The sequence below is a fragment of the Aquarana catesbeiana genome, linkage group LG01 (genome assembly GCF_042186555.1).
Source record: "Aquarana catesbeiana isolate 2022-GZ linkage group LG01, ASM4218655v1, whole genome shotgun sequence".
NCBI classification, from domain to species: Eukaryota; Metazoa; Chordata; class Amphibia; order Anura; family Ranidae; genus Aquarana; species Aquarana catesbeiana.
The window spans coordinates 223895944-223912980 of record NC_133324.1 but is presented as its reverse complement, the minus strand read 5'-3'; the positions used below and the strand labels follow the sequence as shown (position 1 = coordinate 223912980).

Below are 17037 nucleotides of genomic sequence, written 5' to 3'. Positions count from 1 at the left end.
GGAAAAGCTACTGCAGGTAACTGTCTTTCCTGTAAAATGAGCCATTTCTAAGAAAAGAGCAACTAAAGATTGCCCATACACTAGTAGAATTGAATTTGGAAATTTTCATCTTAAGAACATTCATTCAATTTTCCAAATGCTAGCGGGGTCGAATCAGCCTTCGTTTTAGACCACAATAACAAAAAAATGTGAAGGTGCAAGATGAAAATTTTTTTCTCAAAGTAATTTCTAACAGTGAATGCGGTTTTCGTTTGGGAAAAAGGGAATGTTAAAAGAATTTTCTTTTTTTTTTTTTTAAGTACTTTCAAATAAGGTTGCCACCTCATCCCTTTAAAACAGAACACATATTAATTACACAGGTTAGTGCCTTATCTGCATTAAATTAGTCACAGCATTGGACAATTAGGACAAATACTAAGTCATTGAATGCACTAATGAGATTTTTTGTATGAATGTTCATACAAACATTCATTCAAAAATCTACTAGTGGATGGCCAGCTTTTAGACACAACATGGCATAGACTGCACCCTTAAGAGTATCATAGATGTCTTGAATTTCAGCCATTACCTACTGAATCAGCCAAAATCTGAACTGTGGGTGGCCCTGTCAACACCAAACAACTCAGTAAAAGAGAGTAATTTAATTGAATTTTGATGAAAGAGCCAGGTGGAAAATTGTCAGCTGGACAGTGACTGCTTCTGATTAGATACAGTTAATGTTTGGGTATTCTGACATCAGTGTGTACTGATCTTAAATGAGTAGTGTGTGCTTGTAGCTGTGTTAAAAATAACTCAGAATAAGTTTAATTGAGTGAACATTCTCATTTTACCACAGTTACAGTGTTTATGTGCAAACATTAGCAAATCACCGATTGCTTGCAGTTGTTGCTTTGTAGTCCATGGCAGATATTCCCTCTTTCATCCCTGCATATAGATCTCTGCCATTAGACGACTTTCCTGGCACTCTGTGCAAAGTCCACTATGGGAGCTGTTGACACCAGCATTTTGGTGTCCTGAACCACCCTTTGGATTACTGTGAAAATATATGAAGAATGAAATCTACTGTTCAATGTTGGGTTTGGGGAGAAATGTCCCTTCCAGGATCATTTACAATAGTAAAGACTTCATGCTCAGGCTTTATGCTTCTCGTTACCCCCCCCCCCCCCAAAAAAAAAAACTTAGGGAACTGCTCTATCATCCTTCATATAGATAAATAATGAAATACTTGTGTTCTAACACATGGGTTTTGCCCATCTATTATTTGAAGATGCGTTTTTTTTGTTTCATTTTGGATGGCACCCAAAAGCACTAAGGCAATGAGGCCCAAAATAAAATGTGATGCAGCACACCACAATACGTGGTAACACAGTGGTGCTCTGCATTAGAAAAAAATGGTGTGTTTAAATTTATTTTGTACTATTTAAAGTGCATGTATAACCATTTTTGTTTCATTTAGATATGTAGGGAACAGTTAACTGTCAGTTGTCACTAATACAGAATTTCCCATTGGAAGACTTCCCCTCATCTCTTGTTCTTGTTACTCCAAAATTTTGGACATCCCATTATTACTTTCTATATAAGAGACAGTAGTCATAGAACAAATAGAGGGGACACAGGCAGCAAAAAAACTTGACGGGTCTTTAACACTGCTTCACTCTTTTGGGGAACCAAAAAGAAACATTTTGGCTCTACTTACACTTAAAGTGGATCTTCACCATCCTGCCCCCCCCCCCCCCCCCCCCCCCCACACACACACACACACTACTTTTTTTATCACCTCTACTTACATGGTTCCATGTCCTGCACAGTTAAATTGATTGTAAAGCTCTTTTTTTCTTTTAAATAACAAACATGTTATACTTACCTGCTCTGTGCAATAGCTTTGCACAGAACAGCCCCGATCCTCCTCTTCTTGGGTTCTTTGCCAGCGATCTTGGCTCTATCTCCCCGTTAAGTACCCCCATAGCAAGGGGGTACATTTGCTATATGGGCACTTATGCAGGCTCACTCTTGAGCCAGCTCTGTGTGTCTATGGCCCTGGCCCTCCGCTCCCTCCTCACTGGCTGTGATTGACAGCAGCAGAAGCCAACAGTTCCTGCTGCTGTGTCTGAGTCCATGAGGAGGATGAGAGCCGAGAGCTATGAGGAGGAAGAGAGACGCTGCTCTCGAGCACATCGCTGGATCGAGATCAGGCTCAGGTAAGCATAAGGGGGGCTAGACAAAGAAGGTTTTTTACCTCAATATACAGAATGTATTAAGATACAAAAAAATGTCAGCCTTTAGAACCACCTTAAGGTACTCATCCACCCAACGGATCCAGTGTTTTGACATTCATATCCCAGGAAGCACAGTGGGCAAAGTGCACAACACTAGGCAAATGATGTGCATGGGGGGGGGGGGGGGCAACATCATATTGAGGGATGGAGAGGGGGGAACATCATATTGAGGGTGAAGATCCACTTTAAACTGCCCAAAGTGTTTATATTGAACTAATGTTTAATTTACCAGATTGTTAAATTGGTTATTTATAAAACTAGTATAAAAGAAAAGCAGTAGAGAAAAATGCACCAGTGAGTATAGCTGATATGGTCTAAATCAGTGGTACTCAACCTTGGTTTTCCAGTACCCCCAACAGGCCATGTTTGCAGGATTTCCTTTATCTTGCACATGTACTTTAAATCAGAGTCAGTGGCTTGGTATTTTGGACAGCTATTTTATCTAAGAGAAATTCCCAAAACATGGTGTGTTGAGGGTACTTGAGGACCGAGGTTGAGAACCACTGGTCTAAATAACAGGGTGTATAGTGTCAATTGACTAAAAAATTGCAATAAAGTGTGTCACTCTTTCCCATCTCGGAAATTTGCTTGGCATAGAACTAATAAGTAATGTTTTTCCAAATGAAAAAAGGAAAGAGAAAGATATGTCCTCAGAAATGTGAACTTTGAAATATTGAAGCTTAGTTAATTAAAGATTTGTATGAAAAACCCTGGTTTGTGGTCAACCAGACCTCACATGGAGTTTGTTTCTTGTTCTCAGAATATATTTATAAGAATGAATACATTCCAACAGCAGGGCATTGTATAAACTGCTCATTTGTAGTCTCAAGTAAACCTGTCAGAGCTATTACAACTTCCATTGCTAACTTTCTTTTTTATAAGTTGCTAGTTCCCTAGCTGCCTTGGCTTCATTACTCAGCTGGTCACTGATCCATAGCAAGCTTGCAAGCAATGACGTTGATGTCCCTACCTGCAGGTTTGCTCTACATCAGTGGCTTTTTAAGTAGTATAACTAGGTAAAAGCTGTTAGCTTAAGTATTATTTTTAGGCCCTACAGCTTAAGTGACATCACTTGTAATAAAATATGTCCCGCATTGTGCAGGATCCAGCTGCCTGCACAACAAGGGACATATTTCATTACAAGTAATGTCAATAAAGCTGTAGGGCTAAAAAAAAAAAAAAAATGTTAAACTTCAGCTGTAAGCACCACTGTCAAGTAACTTATTAAAACATCAGTAATGGCAGCTGTCATGTTTCTTTCATTACTTTTTAAGGTTAATATGTAGACTTATGTTGCAAATGGAGGGTCGGGGTCCTGGAGCCTGGAGGCTTTGTAGAGCTTTAGGGGGGACTAAGCTTCCATTCCTAGGTCATCATCTTACCTGGTAGCCAGACTGCATTATTATTCTCAGCTGTGCACAAGCCTTTACATGTGTGAGATGACTGAATGTTCAGGGCTGCCTTTTATTGTCTCTACTTTGGGAGCCTACTGCTGGGTGAAAAGGAGGAGGAGGTGGAGATTTTGAAGTCATTGCTCCACCTCTCCACCTTGTACAATCAGAGAATACCTTGTATTCATTGAAAAAAATATAAAGCTTTCTCTAAATGGCAGCAGTGCCATGCGAGCAACCCCCTGTGGATACTATGCAGAACTGCAGCCACCTGGCACGGAACCTTGCTACAGCTATCACTGTAGTAGCATTGACTACTACAGTGGTTTGCAGCTTACACAGGGATCCGGTATGATATATGCCAGACCAATGTAACTGTGCAATAAAAATCATACCCAAACTTCAGCTTTAGACATACTGTATGTTTATAAGCTATACTGTGCTAGGTTCTAGTTGTCACCTATGGTTTAACACCTTTGTTCATCTTTGATCATCTTGTCCTTCCATTATATTTTCCCGTTTAGGTAAACTGTATGTAAAAATAACAAAAATGTTACCTTCTCTCTTCTTAGCTGTGATTGGAGCCTGTGGTGGAAATTATACCAAGGATGTTGCTGTTATTTACTCTCCGGATTTTCCAGACTCGTATGGATCAGAAAAAGCCTGTTATTGGACTATTCAAGTGCCAGGAGCTTCTTTGATCCAATTTAACTTCCCCTTCTTTGACATAAAAGACTCCAGAGATATGGTGGAGCTTCTGGATGGTTACACAAAGCAAGTCTTGGTGCGTTTTGATGGCAGGAACCATCCTATAAATAGTTTCAACATCTCATCAGACTTTGTCATCTTGTATTTCTTCTCTGATCGAGTTAATCAGGCCCAGGGATTTGCAATTGTGTACCAAGGTAAGAGCTATTAATACATTGTTATTATATTATATTTTTATACATTTTTATTATTATTTGAATTTTTTTTATTCACCATAGCCTGAAATGTTTAACAGGGCTCTTCTATTGCATTTTAAATGTTCTCTGTCAGTATCAGGGGTCTCTAAACTTTCTAAACAAAGGGCCAGTTTACTGTCTTTCAGACTTTAGGGGGCCGGACTAGGGCCAGTGAGAGTAGAAAATGTTCTGGCGTCCAGTGGGAGTAAACAATGCCCTATCTTCGGTGTCTGTGGGAGGACTAGTGCCCCATCATTGGTTTCAGTGGAAGGAATAGTGCCCCATTGTTGGTGTCATTTGGAGAATAGTGCCCCATCATTGGTGTTAATGGAAGAAATTCTGCCCCATGGTTTGTGTCGGTGGGAGAAATTCTGCCTTATTGTTGGTGACAGTGGGAAAAATTGTGGCCCATCGTTGGTATCAATGGAAGGAATTGTACCCCATTGTTGGTGTCAATGGAAGAAACTGTGCCCCACCGTTGGTGTCAGTGGGAGAAATTCTGCCTTATAGTTGGTGACAGTGGGAAAAATTGTGGCCCATCGTTGGTATCAATGGAGGGAATTATGCCCCATCGTTGGTGTCAGTGGGAGACATAATACTCCATTGTTGGTGTATTGTTGGTGTAGGAATTATGCCTAATTGTTTGTGTCAGTGGATGGAACAGTACCCCAAGGGCCACATAAAAGCAAGCAAAGGGCTGCATGCCACCCCCGGGGCGCAGTTTGGAGACCACTGCTTTAAAGGAACGATAATTAGCTGCATGATGCTGCATTTACAGTTTTCACAAATTCTAGTATATATACTAGATTACATACAGTCAGGTCCATAAATATTGGGACATCGACACAATTCTAATCTTTTTGGTTCTATACACCACCACAATGGATTTGAAATGAAACAAAAAAGATTTGCTTTAACTGCAGAATTTCAGCTTTAATTTGAGGGTATTTGCATCCAAATCAGGTGAATGGTGTAGGAATTACAACAGTTTGTATATGTGCCTCCCACTTTTTAAGGGACCAAAAGTAATGGGACAATTGGCTGCTCAGCTTTTCCATGGCCAGGTGTGTGTTATTCCCTCATTATCCCATTTACAAGGAGCAGATAAAAGGTGCAGAGTTCATTTCAAGTGTGCTATTTGCATTTGGAATCTGTTGCTGTCAACTCTCAAAGATCCAAAGATCTGTCACTATCAGTGAAGCAAACCATCATTAGGCTGAAAAAACAAAACAAACCCATCAGAGAGATAGCAAAAACATTAGGTGTGGCCAAATCAACTGTTTGGAACATCCTTAAAAAGAAAGAATGCACCGGTGAGCTCAGCAACACCAAAAGACCCGGAAGACCACGGAAAACAACTGTGGTGGATGACCGAAGAATTCTTTCCCTGGTGAAGAAAACACCCTTCACAACAGTTGGCCAGATCAAGAACACTCTCCAGGAGGTAAGTGTATGTGTGTCAAAGTCAACAATCAAGAGAAGACTTCACCAGAGTGAATACAGAGGGTTCACCACAAGATGTAAACCATTGATGAGCCGCAAAAACAGGAAGACCAGATTAGAGTTTGCCAAACAACATCTAAAAAAGCCTTCATAGTTCTGGAACAACATCCAATGGACAGATGAGACCAAGATCAACTTGTACCAGAGTGATGGGAAGAGAAGAGTATGGAGAAGGAAAGGAACTGCTTATGATCCAAAGCATACCACCTCATCAGTGAAGCATGGTGGTTAGTGTCATGGCGTGGGCATGTATGGCTGCCAATGGAACAGGTTCTCTTGTATTTATTGATGATGTGACTGCTGACAAAAGAAGCAGGATGAATTCTGAAGTGTTTCGGGCAATATTATCTGCTCATATTCAGCAAAATGCTTCAGAACTCATTGGACGGCGCTTCACAGTGCAGATGGACAATGACCCGAAGCATACTGCGAAAGCAACCAAATAGTTTTTTAAGGGAAAGAAGTGTAATGTTATGCAATGGCCAAGTCAATCACCTGACCTGAATCCGATTTAGCATGCATTTCACTTGCTGAAGACAAGACTGAAAGGAAAATGCCCCAAGAACAAGCAGGAACTGAAGACAGTTGCAGTAGAGGCCTGGCAGAGCATCACCAGGGATGAAACCCAGCGTCTGGTGATGTCTATGCATTCCAGACTTCAGGCTGTAATTGACTGCAAAGGATTTGCAACCAAGTATTAAAAAGTAAATGTTTGATGGATGATTGTTAATCTGTCCCATTACTTTTGGTCCCTTAAAAAGTGGGATGCACATATACAAACTGTTGTAATTCCTACACCGTTCACCTGATTTGGATGTAAATACCCTCAAGTTAAAGCTGAAAGTCTGCAGTTAAAGCACATCTTGTTCGTTTCATTTCAAATCCATTGCGGTGGTGTATAGAGCCAAAAAGATTAGAATTGTGTCGATGTCCCAATATTTATGGACCTGACTGTACATTATAACACCAGGGCTTAAAATGTATAAAAACCCAATGCAAAAATGTAGTGTATTTAATCTTACCAGTCTTCAGACGTTGAGGATATGTTATATTTATTTTTTTCAGGCGTTTTTTCCTTTATTTTTAACTGGTGACCATGCCAGTAACATACTTCTTCTTGTAAGTTAACAATGTTCACTCGTACCTATGGAGGAGTAATGTTTTCACTGTAGAGAAGAAAAGTGGTAGGACTACCGAACACCTCCCTTTCTTCTCATCTTCATAAAATAGGGAGGGGTTCTTCTGTAATTCAGAGAGGTAAATTGTCAGGTTTGGTAACTGGACATTGGGGAGGACACAGGACATCACTGAAATCCTGGCAGGATAAACGATGATTTCTTTACTTACCAAACCGATAACATTATAAATGGCTCAGGTGTGACCACTGAATATGTTAATGAGTTGTACTACTGTGGCTGAACACCAAACACATACAGTTACATATGCTTTACCTCCATGGTATAAATAGGGAATATCTAACCTTTTTTTTTGTTTACTAGTCAATATAGTTTATTTAGCACCTCCAGTCCCCAAACAGAGCCCAAGTCTGCCCTACACACCAACATTCAATTTGGCTCTCAAGCTAATTGGGTATCAACCATAAGGCTAAGTTCACACTGCTGCAATCAGATTATGATCCAACTTTCAGTGCGATAATGTGAGGCATCTTGGATGCTACTTTGATTTGGTTTGCATATTAGATTGTAAGCTCTAACAAGCAGGGACCTCTGATTCTTCTTGCATTGCATTGTAACTGTAATGTCTGCCTTCATATTTTTTGGCGCTATGTAAATCCTGTATAATAATATTCTATGGGGCCAGAGTTGTGCTGGAATTGCACCAAAGTAGCACAGACTTGCATTGTGTTGCATTGACGTGAACAGGCATTGAAAACAATGTGATTTACATTGTCATGCGATTTTGTGTGACTCAAGTCGCATCTGAAATCATACATCACATTACAATAGATCTTAACAAACTTTATCTTTAAAAGATACAGCCATTGGCACATCAGTTACTATTAGAATATAACTCCAATTAGACACTAATTACTTTTTTTTAATGGCAACCTGCACTAGGTGAATTATTACTGTACAAGATTAATGCCGGCCATACACGGTTCGAATTTCGAATTTTGTTTTGAAAATCGTATGAAAGAATTTTCGTCCGAATTTCGCACCATTAGTGGGCTGCAACAACGGCCGATTTTCGTGTGGCAATCAAATTTGAGGAATCGGACATGTTGGAAATTTTTTGAAAAACGAACGATTTTCTAATCAATGATGGGAGAATCGTGCGAGAAATGTAATGAGAAAAGAAAATTTACGGAGAGAAAAGAAGATTCCCGCCCGACGAAAATTCTTTTCTGTAGCAACATGAGGTGAAATTGAAGGCTTGGTCGGCCGAATTTCGAAAATCAATGGTGGCACCATCAGATCACAAAAAAAATGAACTTTCTGATTTTGAAAAGAAAATTTGTTCGAAATTCAACCATGTATGGCCTGCTTAAGAGTATTAAACCCAATATTTTTTATATTGCAGCTTACCAATTCTTAGATGTGATGGCTGCTTTTGTTTCCTTTTTTAGGCTTTCTTTCTTCTATTTTCACCTGGTGATCCAACCAGTAAGTCTGTTGTCTTTTTCACAAGCCCAAGCTCTCCAGCAGATTGTCTCAGTTTACATGGATAGGACAAACCATTTAAGACTGGCAGCTTTTATTTATTCATGTAAAACTTTTATCCCAAAAGGAAACAAACTGTTTGCTGTAACTGACTGAGTGTGAGCTGGGGTTTGAATTCCATTTGTTAAGCCCCGTACACACAGAATATCGTACAAAAAATACCACTTTCAAAGCAATCGTATGATAATCTGAACGTTAGTGCGCTCAAAGTTTTCCGAAGTGACAGATACAAAAAAAATTCTCGTACGATACCCGATCGTACGATTTTCAGTTAATCAGAACTGTTTTGATCCGAAAATACAATGCAAATACATTACATCACTTCCAAATTTTTATTCTGTCAAACGAGAATTTTCATACTTTAGTAACTTATTCATATTTGATATGGAGACTAGCATGTGTACTAGGCTTTAGTGGTTCTAAATTTGCTCTTACATTTAAAGGAGTTGTAAACCTCTTGTAGTGCACCAGCCCCCCAGAGCCCCCCCTTTTACTTACCCGAACGTTCCTGCACCAGGGACGAGCACACCCGCTCCAGCCGGTGTCTCGGGTCCTGATTGGATAGATTGATAGCAGCGCAGCCATTGGCTCCCGCTGCTGTCAATCAAATCCAATGTTGCGGGAGTTGGGGGGGCAGAGCCGAGTCCTGCTGTCTGTGTCGAGGAAGAGCGCTTCTTCGATGGGGCACTAGAGAAGAGCAGGAGCCAGGAGCGCCGTGGAGGGAACCCAGAAGAAAAGAATCGGGGCCACTCTGTGCAAAACCAACTGCACAAAGGAGGTAAGTATGACATGTTTGTTTTTGTTTTGTCTTTTTAAAAGGAACTTTACATATCCTTTAACCACTTGCCGACCAGCCGCCGCAGTTGTTACGTCACTTTGCCCTGTGAGCACTAGGGGTGCCCACAGAGTATGAATAGCGATCTGTCATCTCCCCTACACAGTCCCCTCCCCCCTTCAGTTAGAACACACACTAGGGAACACATTTAACCCCTTGATCGCCCCCTAGTGTTAACCCCTTTCCTGCCAGTGACATTTTTAAAGTAATCAATGCATTTTTATAGCACTGATCGCTGTATAAATGCACATGGTCCCAAAAATGTGTCAAAATTGTCCGATGTGTCCGCCATAATGTTGCAGTCCTGATAAAAATCGCAGATCGCCGCCATTACTAGTACAAAAAAAAAAATAATAATAAAAATGCCATAAAACTATCCCCTATTTTGTACATGCTTTAACTTTTGCGCAAACCAATCAATATTAGCTTATTGCGATTTTTTTTACAAACAATATGTAGAAGAATACATATCGGCCTAAACTGAGGAAAAAAAAACATTTTTATATATTTTTGGGGGATATTTATTATAGCAAAAAGTAAAAAATATTGCGATTTTTTTTTTTTTTCAAAATTGTCGCTCTTTTTTTGTTTATAGCGTAAAAATAAAAACCGCAGAGGCGATCAAATACCACCAAAAGAAAGCTCTATTTGTGGGAAAAAAAGGAAGTCAATTTTGTTTGGGTGCAAGGTCGCATGACCACGCAATTGTCAGTTAAAGCGACGCAGTGCTGTATCGCAAGTGCTCTGGTCAGGAAGGGGGTGAAATATTCTGGGGCTGAAGCAGTTAACACTACCCTCCTTTTGGGTTTAATACCACTTTAAATAATTCAGAAGTACTTTCCCTAGTGGGAATTTTGGCAAATTATAATATTTTGAATAATCATTTTAGCTTTCTATATAATAGGACATACAGTCATTTATAACATAATATATATTTCTGCTTTTTTCAAAATGATGTAGTGCCTTCCCGCCAATGTTTCTTTACTTCAGTCTCCTGACATTCATATCCTTTCAAACTTTTCAAGAACTTCATTCTAATAGAAGCGTATTGATTCAATATAAGGAGTCACTAGATACAATCAAATTTAACTAATTTTCCGTGCAATGGCAAAATGAATAATATGCAAAGGATCCCTCTAGTACCCATTATCTATTTGTCTGTTCATTTCCCTGCTGGAACTGAGCTCGGTCTTCAAATGTACCACTTAATTATGTTTTAGGAAGTCAAAATTAAAGTTTTTCAACTTGAACCTGAAGAGTAGACATTGCATTAACAGGGCTGGGGTATTTATTTTCATATACAATATTGCTTATTGAAGACCTTTTGTATCAGCAACTCCAGTTTAAGGATGTTTATGTAATTCCTTTGATTTAGTATGAGCTGAAAGAGGTGGGGGCACATACAGTACACATGTGGGTCTGTAGGCTCATTGCTCATGAATAGACAAGAATCATGCACATAGTTTGTCATGTATGTTTTAACAGCTGTTCAAACTTGAACTACACAGAGCTACACAGATGTAAAACAAGTCTGGTCTTTTTCAACTACAAGAATGTGTGTTTAATCTAAAAAGTCTTCTGTTGTGGGGGCTTTCAGTAGCTTCCAAGGTGTAAAGTTTAGTATTTCTTTGAGGTGGTTGCTCATTGAAGGATCGATTATCTTCTAATGTGCCCCACCTTACCTTTAAACTAGAAGGAGTCGGCAGCTGCAGAGGGCATTATTGTCTGGTATCTAAGGGTGGATATGAAGAATATTGCAGATAAAAGAATTATTATTAGTATTCCTTTTAACCAGTCAAGCGTAAATGTCTTCCCTGAGTCCCACCAGGTGTCCTTAACACAGGTTGGTTACCTGAGTTTTCCTGTTCCATTAGCCAAAAATGCTTCAAGCCAGCTCAGTAGGAGACAGTTATCACAATCGTCAACATTTTCAATGTTGATGATTGCAGCTGTTAGTAAAGTACAGGTTAGGTGGTGCCACATTCCACTGTGGGTGTCATATGCAAAGTAATTAACTCATGTGCATAGTGGTAACTTCAATTTCATACGGCAGTCAGATCGGGCACCTAGTGGGACAGATACCACCATGCTATTGACTATATGTTGTTTTTTTTCTGAAAGTTTTACATGGGGCTTTTTTTTGTCCGAGAATAAGCGCTGGAGCTCATCCCCCTGCACCCCCCCAACCACAAGGGGGACTGGTTTAGTGATAAGGCGCATTGTGAGTGCCATGTCATAGGGGCATAGGTGAGTGTGGACAAATTGCACTGCCCCCAGTGCACAGTGGGGGGGGGGGTTTATAAAGGGGCATTGTTAAATAAAACCAAGAGTGCATAACACACAAAGTGCATCGTCCAGAAGTGCACTACGCACAGAGTGCAGGGTTCAGGAGTGCACTACGCATAGAGTGCAGGGTTCAGGAGTGTGCCATACACAGAATGCAGAGTTCAGGAGTGAATTACAGACAAAGTGCAGAGGTCAGGAGTGCATTACATACAGATTGTGGTGTTCAGGAGTGCGCTATGCAAAGAGTTCAGGAGTGCACTGCGTACAGAGTGTTGAGTTCAGGAGTGCGTTACGCACAGAGTGCAGGGTTCAGGAGCATGCTACGTACAGAGTTCAGAATTCAGAAGTGTGCTACATACAGAGTGCAGAAAAATTCTGTGAGATACAAATGGGACTTTGAAGGCAACACAGAAATTAAAAAGCTGAAAAATTTTATTATACATAGTAAAAATTGATATTGAATTACAACATCAGATATGGAAAATAGATAACATGTTAGTAGAAACCATTGATGCATAAATGGTGACACTCTCCTTTTAATGTCCAACGCATTTCGGAAAGATTTCAATCCCTTCTTCGCGGGCCTTCTAGGAGGGGGTCACACAACATTGTATTCATCCATACAGATGTAGTAAATAAAAAAACCTTCCATATAAAAACAAGAATCTCACTATGCCACAGAGCGGAATCCCCCCGAGTGTCCCAGGTCGCATACGCTTCAGACAAGGATCCCCTACAGGGCCATGGGGTTTGGCCAGAAATGGTCACAGTTAGATACCAAATGAACAGATGAAAAGGATGACATGGGCCACAAAAGATCCTTTAAGAGCCTAACTGATGGAACTGTCTATTGGAATCATGAATGCCCAGGGTATCTGCTGGTTACTAGCCTGTGCGATGAATCCTTGAAAGAGATCATGCCCAGGGCTCGGCGTGTGGCAGCGTGCAGAGTGCAGGGTTCGGGAGTGTGCTATGCACAGAGTGTGAGGTTGAGGAGTGCACTATGCTTAGAGGGCAGAGTTTGGGAGTGCTTAACACACAGAGAGCAGAGTTCAGGAGTGCACTACGCACAGAGTGCAGAGTTCAGGGGTGCGTTATGCACAGAGGAGCATGCTATCTACAGAGTGCATGATTTAGGAGCATACTATGTACAGAGTACAAAGTTTAGGAGCATGCTGTGCACACAGTAGAGAGTTTTACGAGTGCACTACATACAGAATGCAGGGTTCAGGAGTGCACCATGCACAGAGTGCAGGGTTCAGGAGTGCACTGCGTACAGAGTGCAGAGTTCAGGAGTGCACTGTGCACCGAGGAACGTGCTACGTACAGAGTGCAGAGTTCAGGTGTGTGCTCTGTACAGAATTCATGAGTGCACAACGTACAGAGTGCAGGGTCAGGCATGTGCAATGCACAGAGTGCGAAGTTGAGGAGTGCACTACACACAAAGTGCAGAGTTCAGAAGCGTGCTACATACAGAGTGCAGAGTTCAGGAGTGTGCTACATACTTAGTTGAGAGTTCAGGAGTGTGCTATGCACAGAGTGTGAGGTAAAGCAGTGTACATTGCAATGAGTGCAGAATTCATGAGTGTGCAAAGCAAAGAGTGCAGGGTTCAGGAGTGCACTGCGTACAGAGTGCAGAGTTCAGGGGTGCATGTTGAACTTTCAGTGAGAGCGTGAGAGCGATAACACCAAATTTAACACACCTGTTCCCTATTCACAACACTAATGAGTCACATGACACCGGGGAGGGAAAATGGGTAATTGGGCCCAATTTGGACATTTTCACTTAGGGGTGTACTCACTTTTGTTGCCAGCGGTTTAGACATTAATGGCTGTGTGTTGAGTTATTTTGAGAGGACAGCAAATTTACACTGTTATACAAGCAGTACACTCACTACTTTACATTGTAGCAAAGTGTCATTTCTTCAGTGTTGTCACATGAAAAGATATAATAGAATATTTACAAAAATCTGAGGGGTGTATTCACTTTTGTGAGATACTGTATATATCGATCAACATGTGTGCAATCAGTCTGGTAAAAAATTTCAACATGAGATTTTTTTTTTTTTCCGGCATGAGGTTCCAACCAAAATCCATACCAGAAAGGGCCTGGTATGGATTGGGAAGGGGACCTTGCACTGTTTTTCTTCAAAAATGTTAATTACCGGCTTTTGCACTGACAGCAGATACGTCATGGTTGTTAAGGATGCAGTGGACGTCGGCTCCTTAACAACCAGCTATTCGTGGTTGTTAAGGATGCCAGTGGGTGCCGGCTCCTTAACAACCAGCAGTATCGTTGGTTAGACCACAACTTATTTAACCGCTTGCCGACCAGCCGCCATCATTATACTGCGGCAGGTTTGCTCATTCCCACGAATCACCGTAGCTGTACGTTGGTCCCTTTTAACAGCTATCGGACGGCGCTGATGCGCGTGGCCGGTGGCCACGATGTCCGCTGGCCACCCATGATCCCTCCACAGAATGGGGATCTGTCAATGTAAAAAAACAGACAAACAGGGAAGTACAGAGTGATCGTCTGTTCCTAGTGATTAGGAGAAGCGATCTCTCTGTACTCCCAGTCAGTCCCCTCCCCCCACAGTTAGAAACACCTCCCAGGGAACACATTTAACCCCTTGATCACCACTAGTGTTAACCCCTTTTCTGCCAGTGTCATTTATACAGTAATCGGTGCATTTTTATAGCACTGATCGCTGTATAAGGGCACTTTCACACTCACAGCGCCCGGGCGTCAGCAGTAAAGCGCCGCTATTTTTAGCGGCACTTTATCGTCGTTTTAGCAGCGCTTTTAACCCCTGCTAGCAGCCGAAAAAGGGTTAAAAGCACCACTGCAGCCGGCGCTACGGTGGCGCTGCCCATTGTCAGTTAAAGCAACGCAGTCCCGTATCGCAAAAAATGGCCTGGTCATAAAGGGGGAAAATCTTCCGGGGGCGAAGTGGTTAACAAATGCTTTTGCTTTCTTTACTTTTTTTTTTTTCTTTAGTGAATTGACTTTTAACTAGGTTCATGTGGTATTTACCAAATGTTTCTTATTTTTTTGGTAAATACCACATAAAACTTTAGTGAATTGAACTTTTTAATATGACATTCGATACTTGACCCATATTTTGTATGTGATCTCCTTTAGTGAATTGAGCCCACTGCCACATATTATTACACCCTGTAATCTTTATTCTGTGTGCAATGTATACTGTGCATAAACATAGATTCTCTTTTACCATACCCATTTAATCCATGCCCAATATTCAGAGTTATGTAGCTTTGCCCACTTTTTACCATGACACACTGCACACAGCATTATCCCCTCTCTGAACTGTTCCTCTTTATTAAAATCTAAAATTGGGAGGTATGCCACAACTCCAGTTTGCACAAATTATTATAACGTTCTATTAAAATGTATGAAATACTCATTGACTATTAACAAACTTTAAATCTTTAGTGACAAGAAGGATATATAGGTATCGCATTTTTGGTTAGCTTAGTATTTATGAGCTTAGTCTTTTCAAATATGGTGTGTGATGTAATTTGGTTAAGCAACAGTGGCTGCCAACAACTTAAAGATGTGACATATGCCTTACAATAAGCTTGATAGAACCATGGTATATCCTTGATTCTAATGTGCATTATCCCTTCTCTCTGCCTTTTTCATTTGCTTTTATTTGTACAGCATTCATGGAAAGAACTGTGGAGAAACCTCAGTTATCCAACCAGACACAGACAGAGCTGATAACTCAGACAGCCAACCTCAGTATCAATGCAGCACGGTCTTCAAAGATCCTTTATGTCATAACAACCAGTCCTAGCCAGCCAACTGGTCAAGTGCCAGGTAAGACATTTCCAGTCCTCTGAATCTACTTATTTGTCCTAGAATAGCAAGAATTGTTCTATGCGTTATCAGTTGCAAAGCAGTCTGTTTTATACTATAAAGTTGTGCTCATAAGTTTACATACCCTGTCAGAATTTTCAGAGAATATGAATGATAACACAAAAACTTTTCTTTCACTCATGGTTAGTGTTTGGCTGAAGCCATTTATTATCAATCAATTGTGTTTACTCTTTTTAAATCATGATGACAACAGAAACTACCCAAATTACCCTGATCAAAAGTTTACATACCCCAGTTCCTAAAGTATTGTCCCCTTTAACGTCAATGATGGCTTGAAGTCTTTTGTGTTATTTAGGATGAGGCTCTTTATCTTAGATGGTAAAGCTGCCCATTCCTCTTGGCTAAAAGCCTCCAGTTCCTGTAAATTCTTGGGCTGTCTTGCATGAACTGCACGTTTGAGATCTCCCCAGAGTGGATCAATGATTTTGAGGTCAGGAGACTGAGATGGCCACTCCAGAACCTTCACTTTCTGCTGTAGCCAATGACAGGTCGACTTAGCCTTGTGTTTTGGATCATTATCATGTTGGAATGTCCAAGTACGTCCCATGCACAGCTTCCTGGCTGATGAATGCAAATGTTCCTCCAGTATTTTTTGATAACATACTGCATTCATCTTGCCAACAATTTTGACCAAATTTCCTGTGCCTTTGTAGATCACACATTCCCAAAACATCAGCGATCCACCTCTGTACCTTTCATCATAGGTCTTGTTGACTCCTCTCCAAATGTAGTGTTTATGGTTGTAGCCAAAAAGCTCAATTTTGGTCTCATCACTCCAAATGACTTTGTGCCAGGAGGTTTGAGCCTTGTCTCTGTGCTGTTTGGCGTATTGTAAGTGGGATGCTTTGTGGCATTTGCATAGTACTGGCTTTCTTCTGGCGACTCAACCATGCAGCCCATCTTTCTTCAAGTGTCTCCTTATTGTGCATCTTGAAACAGTCATACCACATGTTTTCAGAGAGTCCTGTATTTCACCTGAGGTTATTTGTGGGTTTTTCTTTGCATCCCAAACAATATTCCTGGCAGTTGTGGCTGAAATTGTAGATGGTCTACCTGACCGTGGTTTGGTTTCAACAGAACCCCTCATTTTCCATTTCTTGATTAGAGTTTGAAAACTGCTGATTGACATTCTCAATTCCTTGGATATCTTTTTATATCCCTTTCCTGTTTTATACAGTTCAACTACCTTTTCCTGCAGATCCTTTGACGATTCTTTT

The 17037-nt window shown here is 40.8% G+C and overlaps 1 protein-coding gene across 1 annotated transcript in view; it reads left to right on the top strand.

The window, feature by feature from the left end:
* KREMEN1 (kringle containing transmembrane protein 1) overlaps positions 1-17037 on the top strand; it is a 212612-nt gene that overhangs the window by 186034 nt on the left and 9541 nt on the right. The window contains exons 6-7 of the mRNA XM_073625455.1: positions 4240-4572; positions 15602-15760. Coding sequence (XP_073481556.1) covers positions 4240-4572; positions 15602-15760 — 492 coding nt within the window. The remainder of the gene's footprint in view (positions 1-4239; positions 4573-15601; positions 15761-17037) is intronic.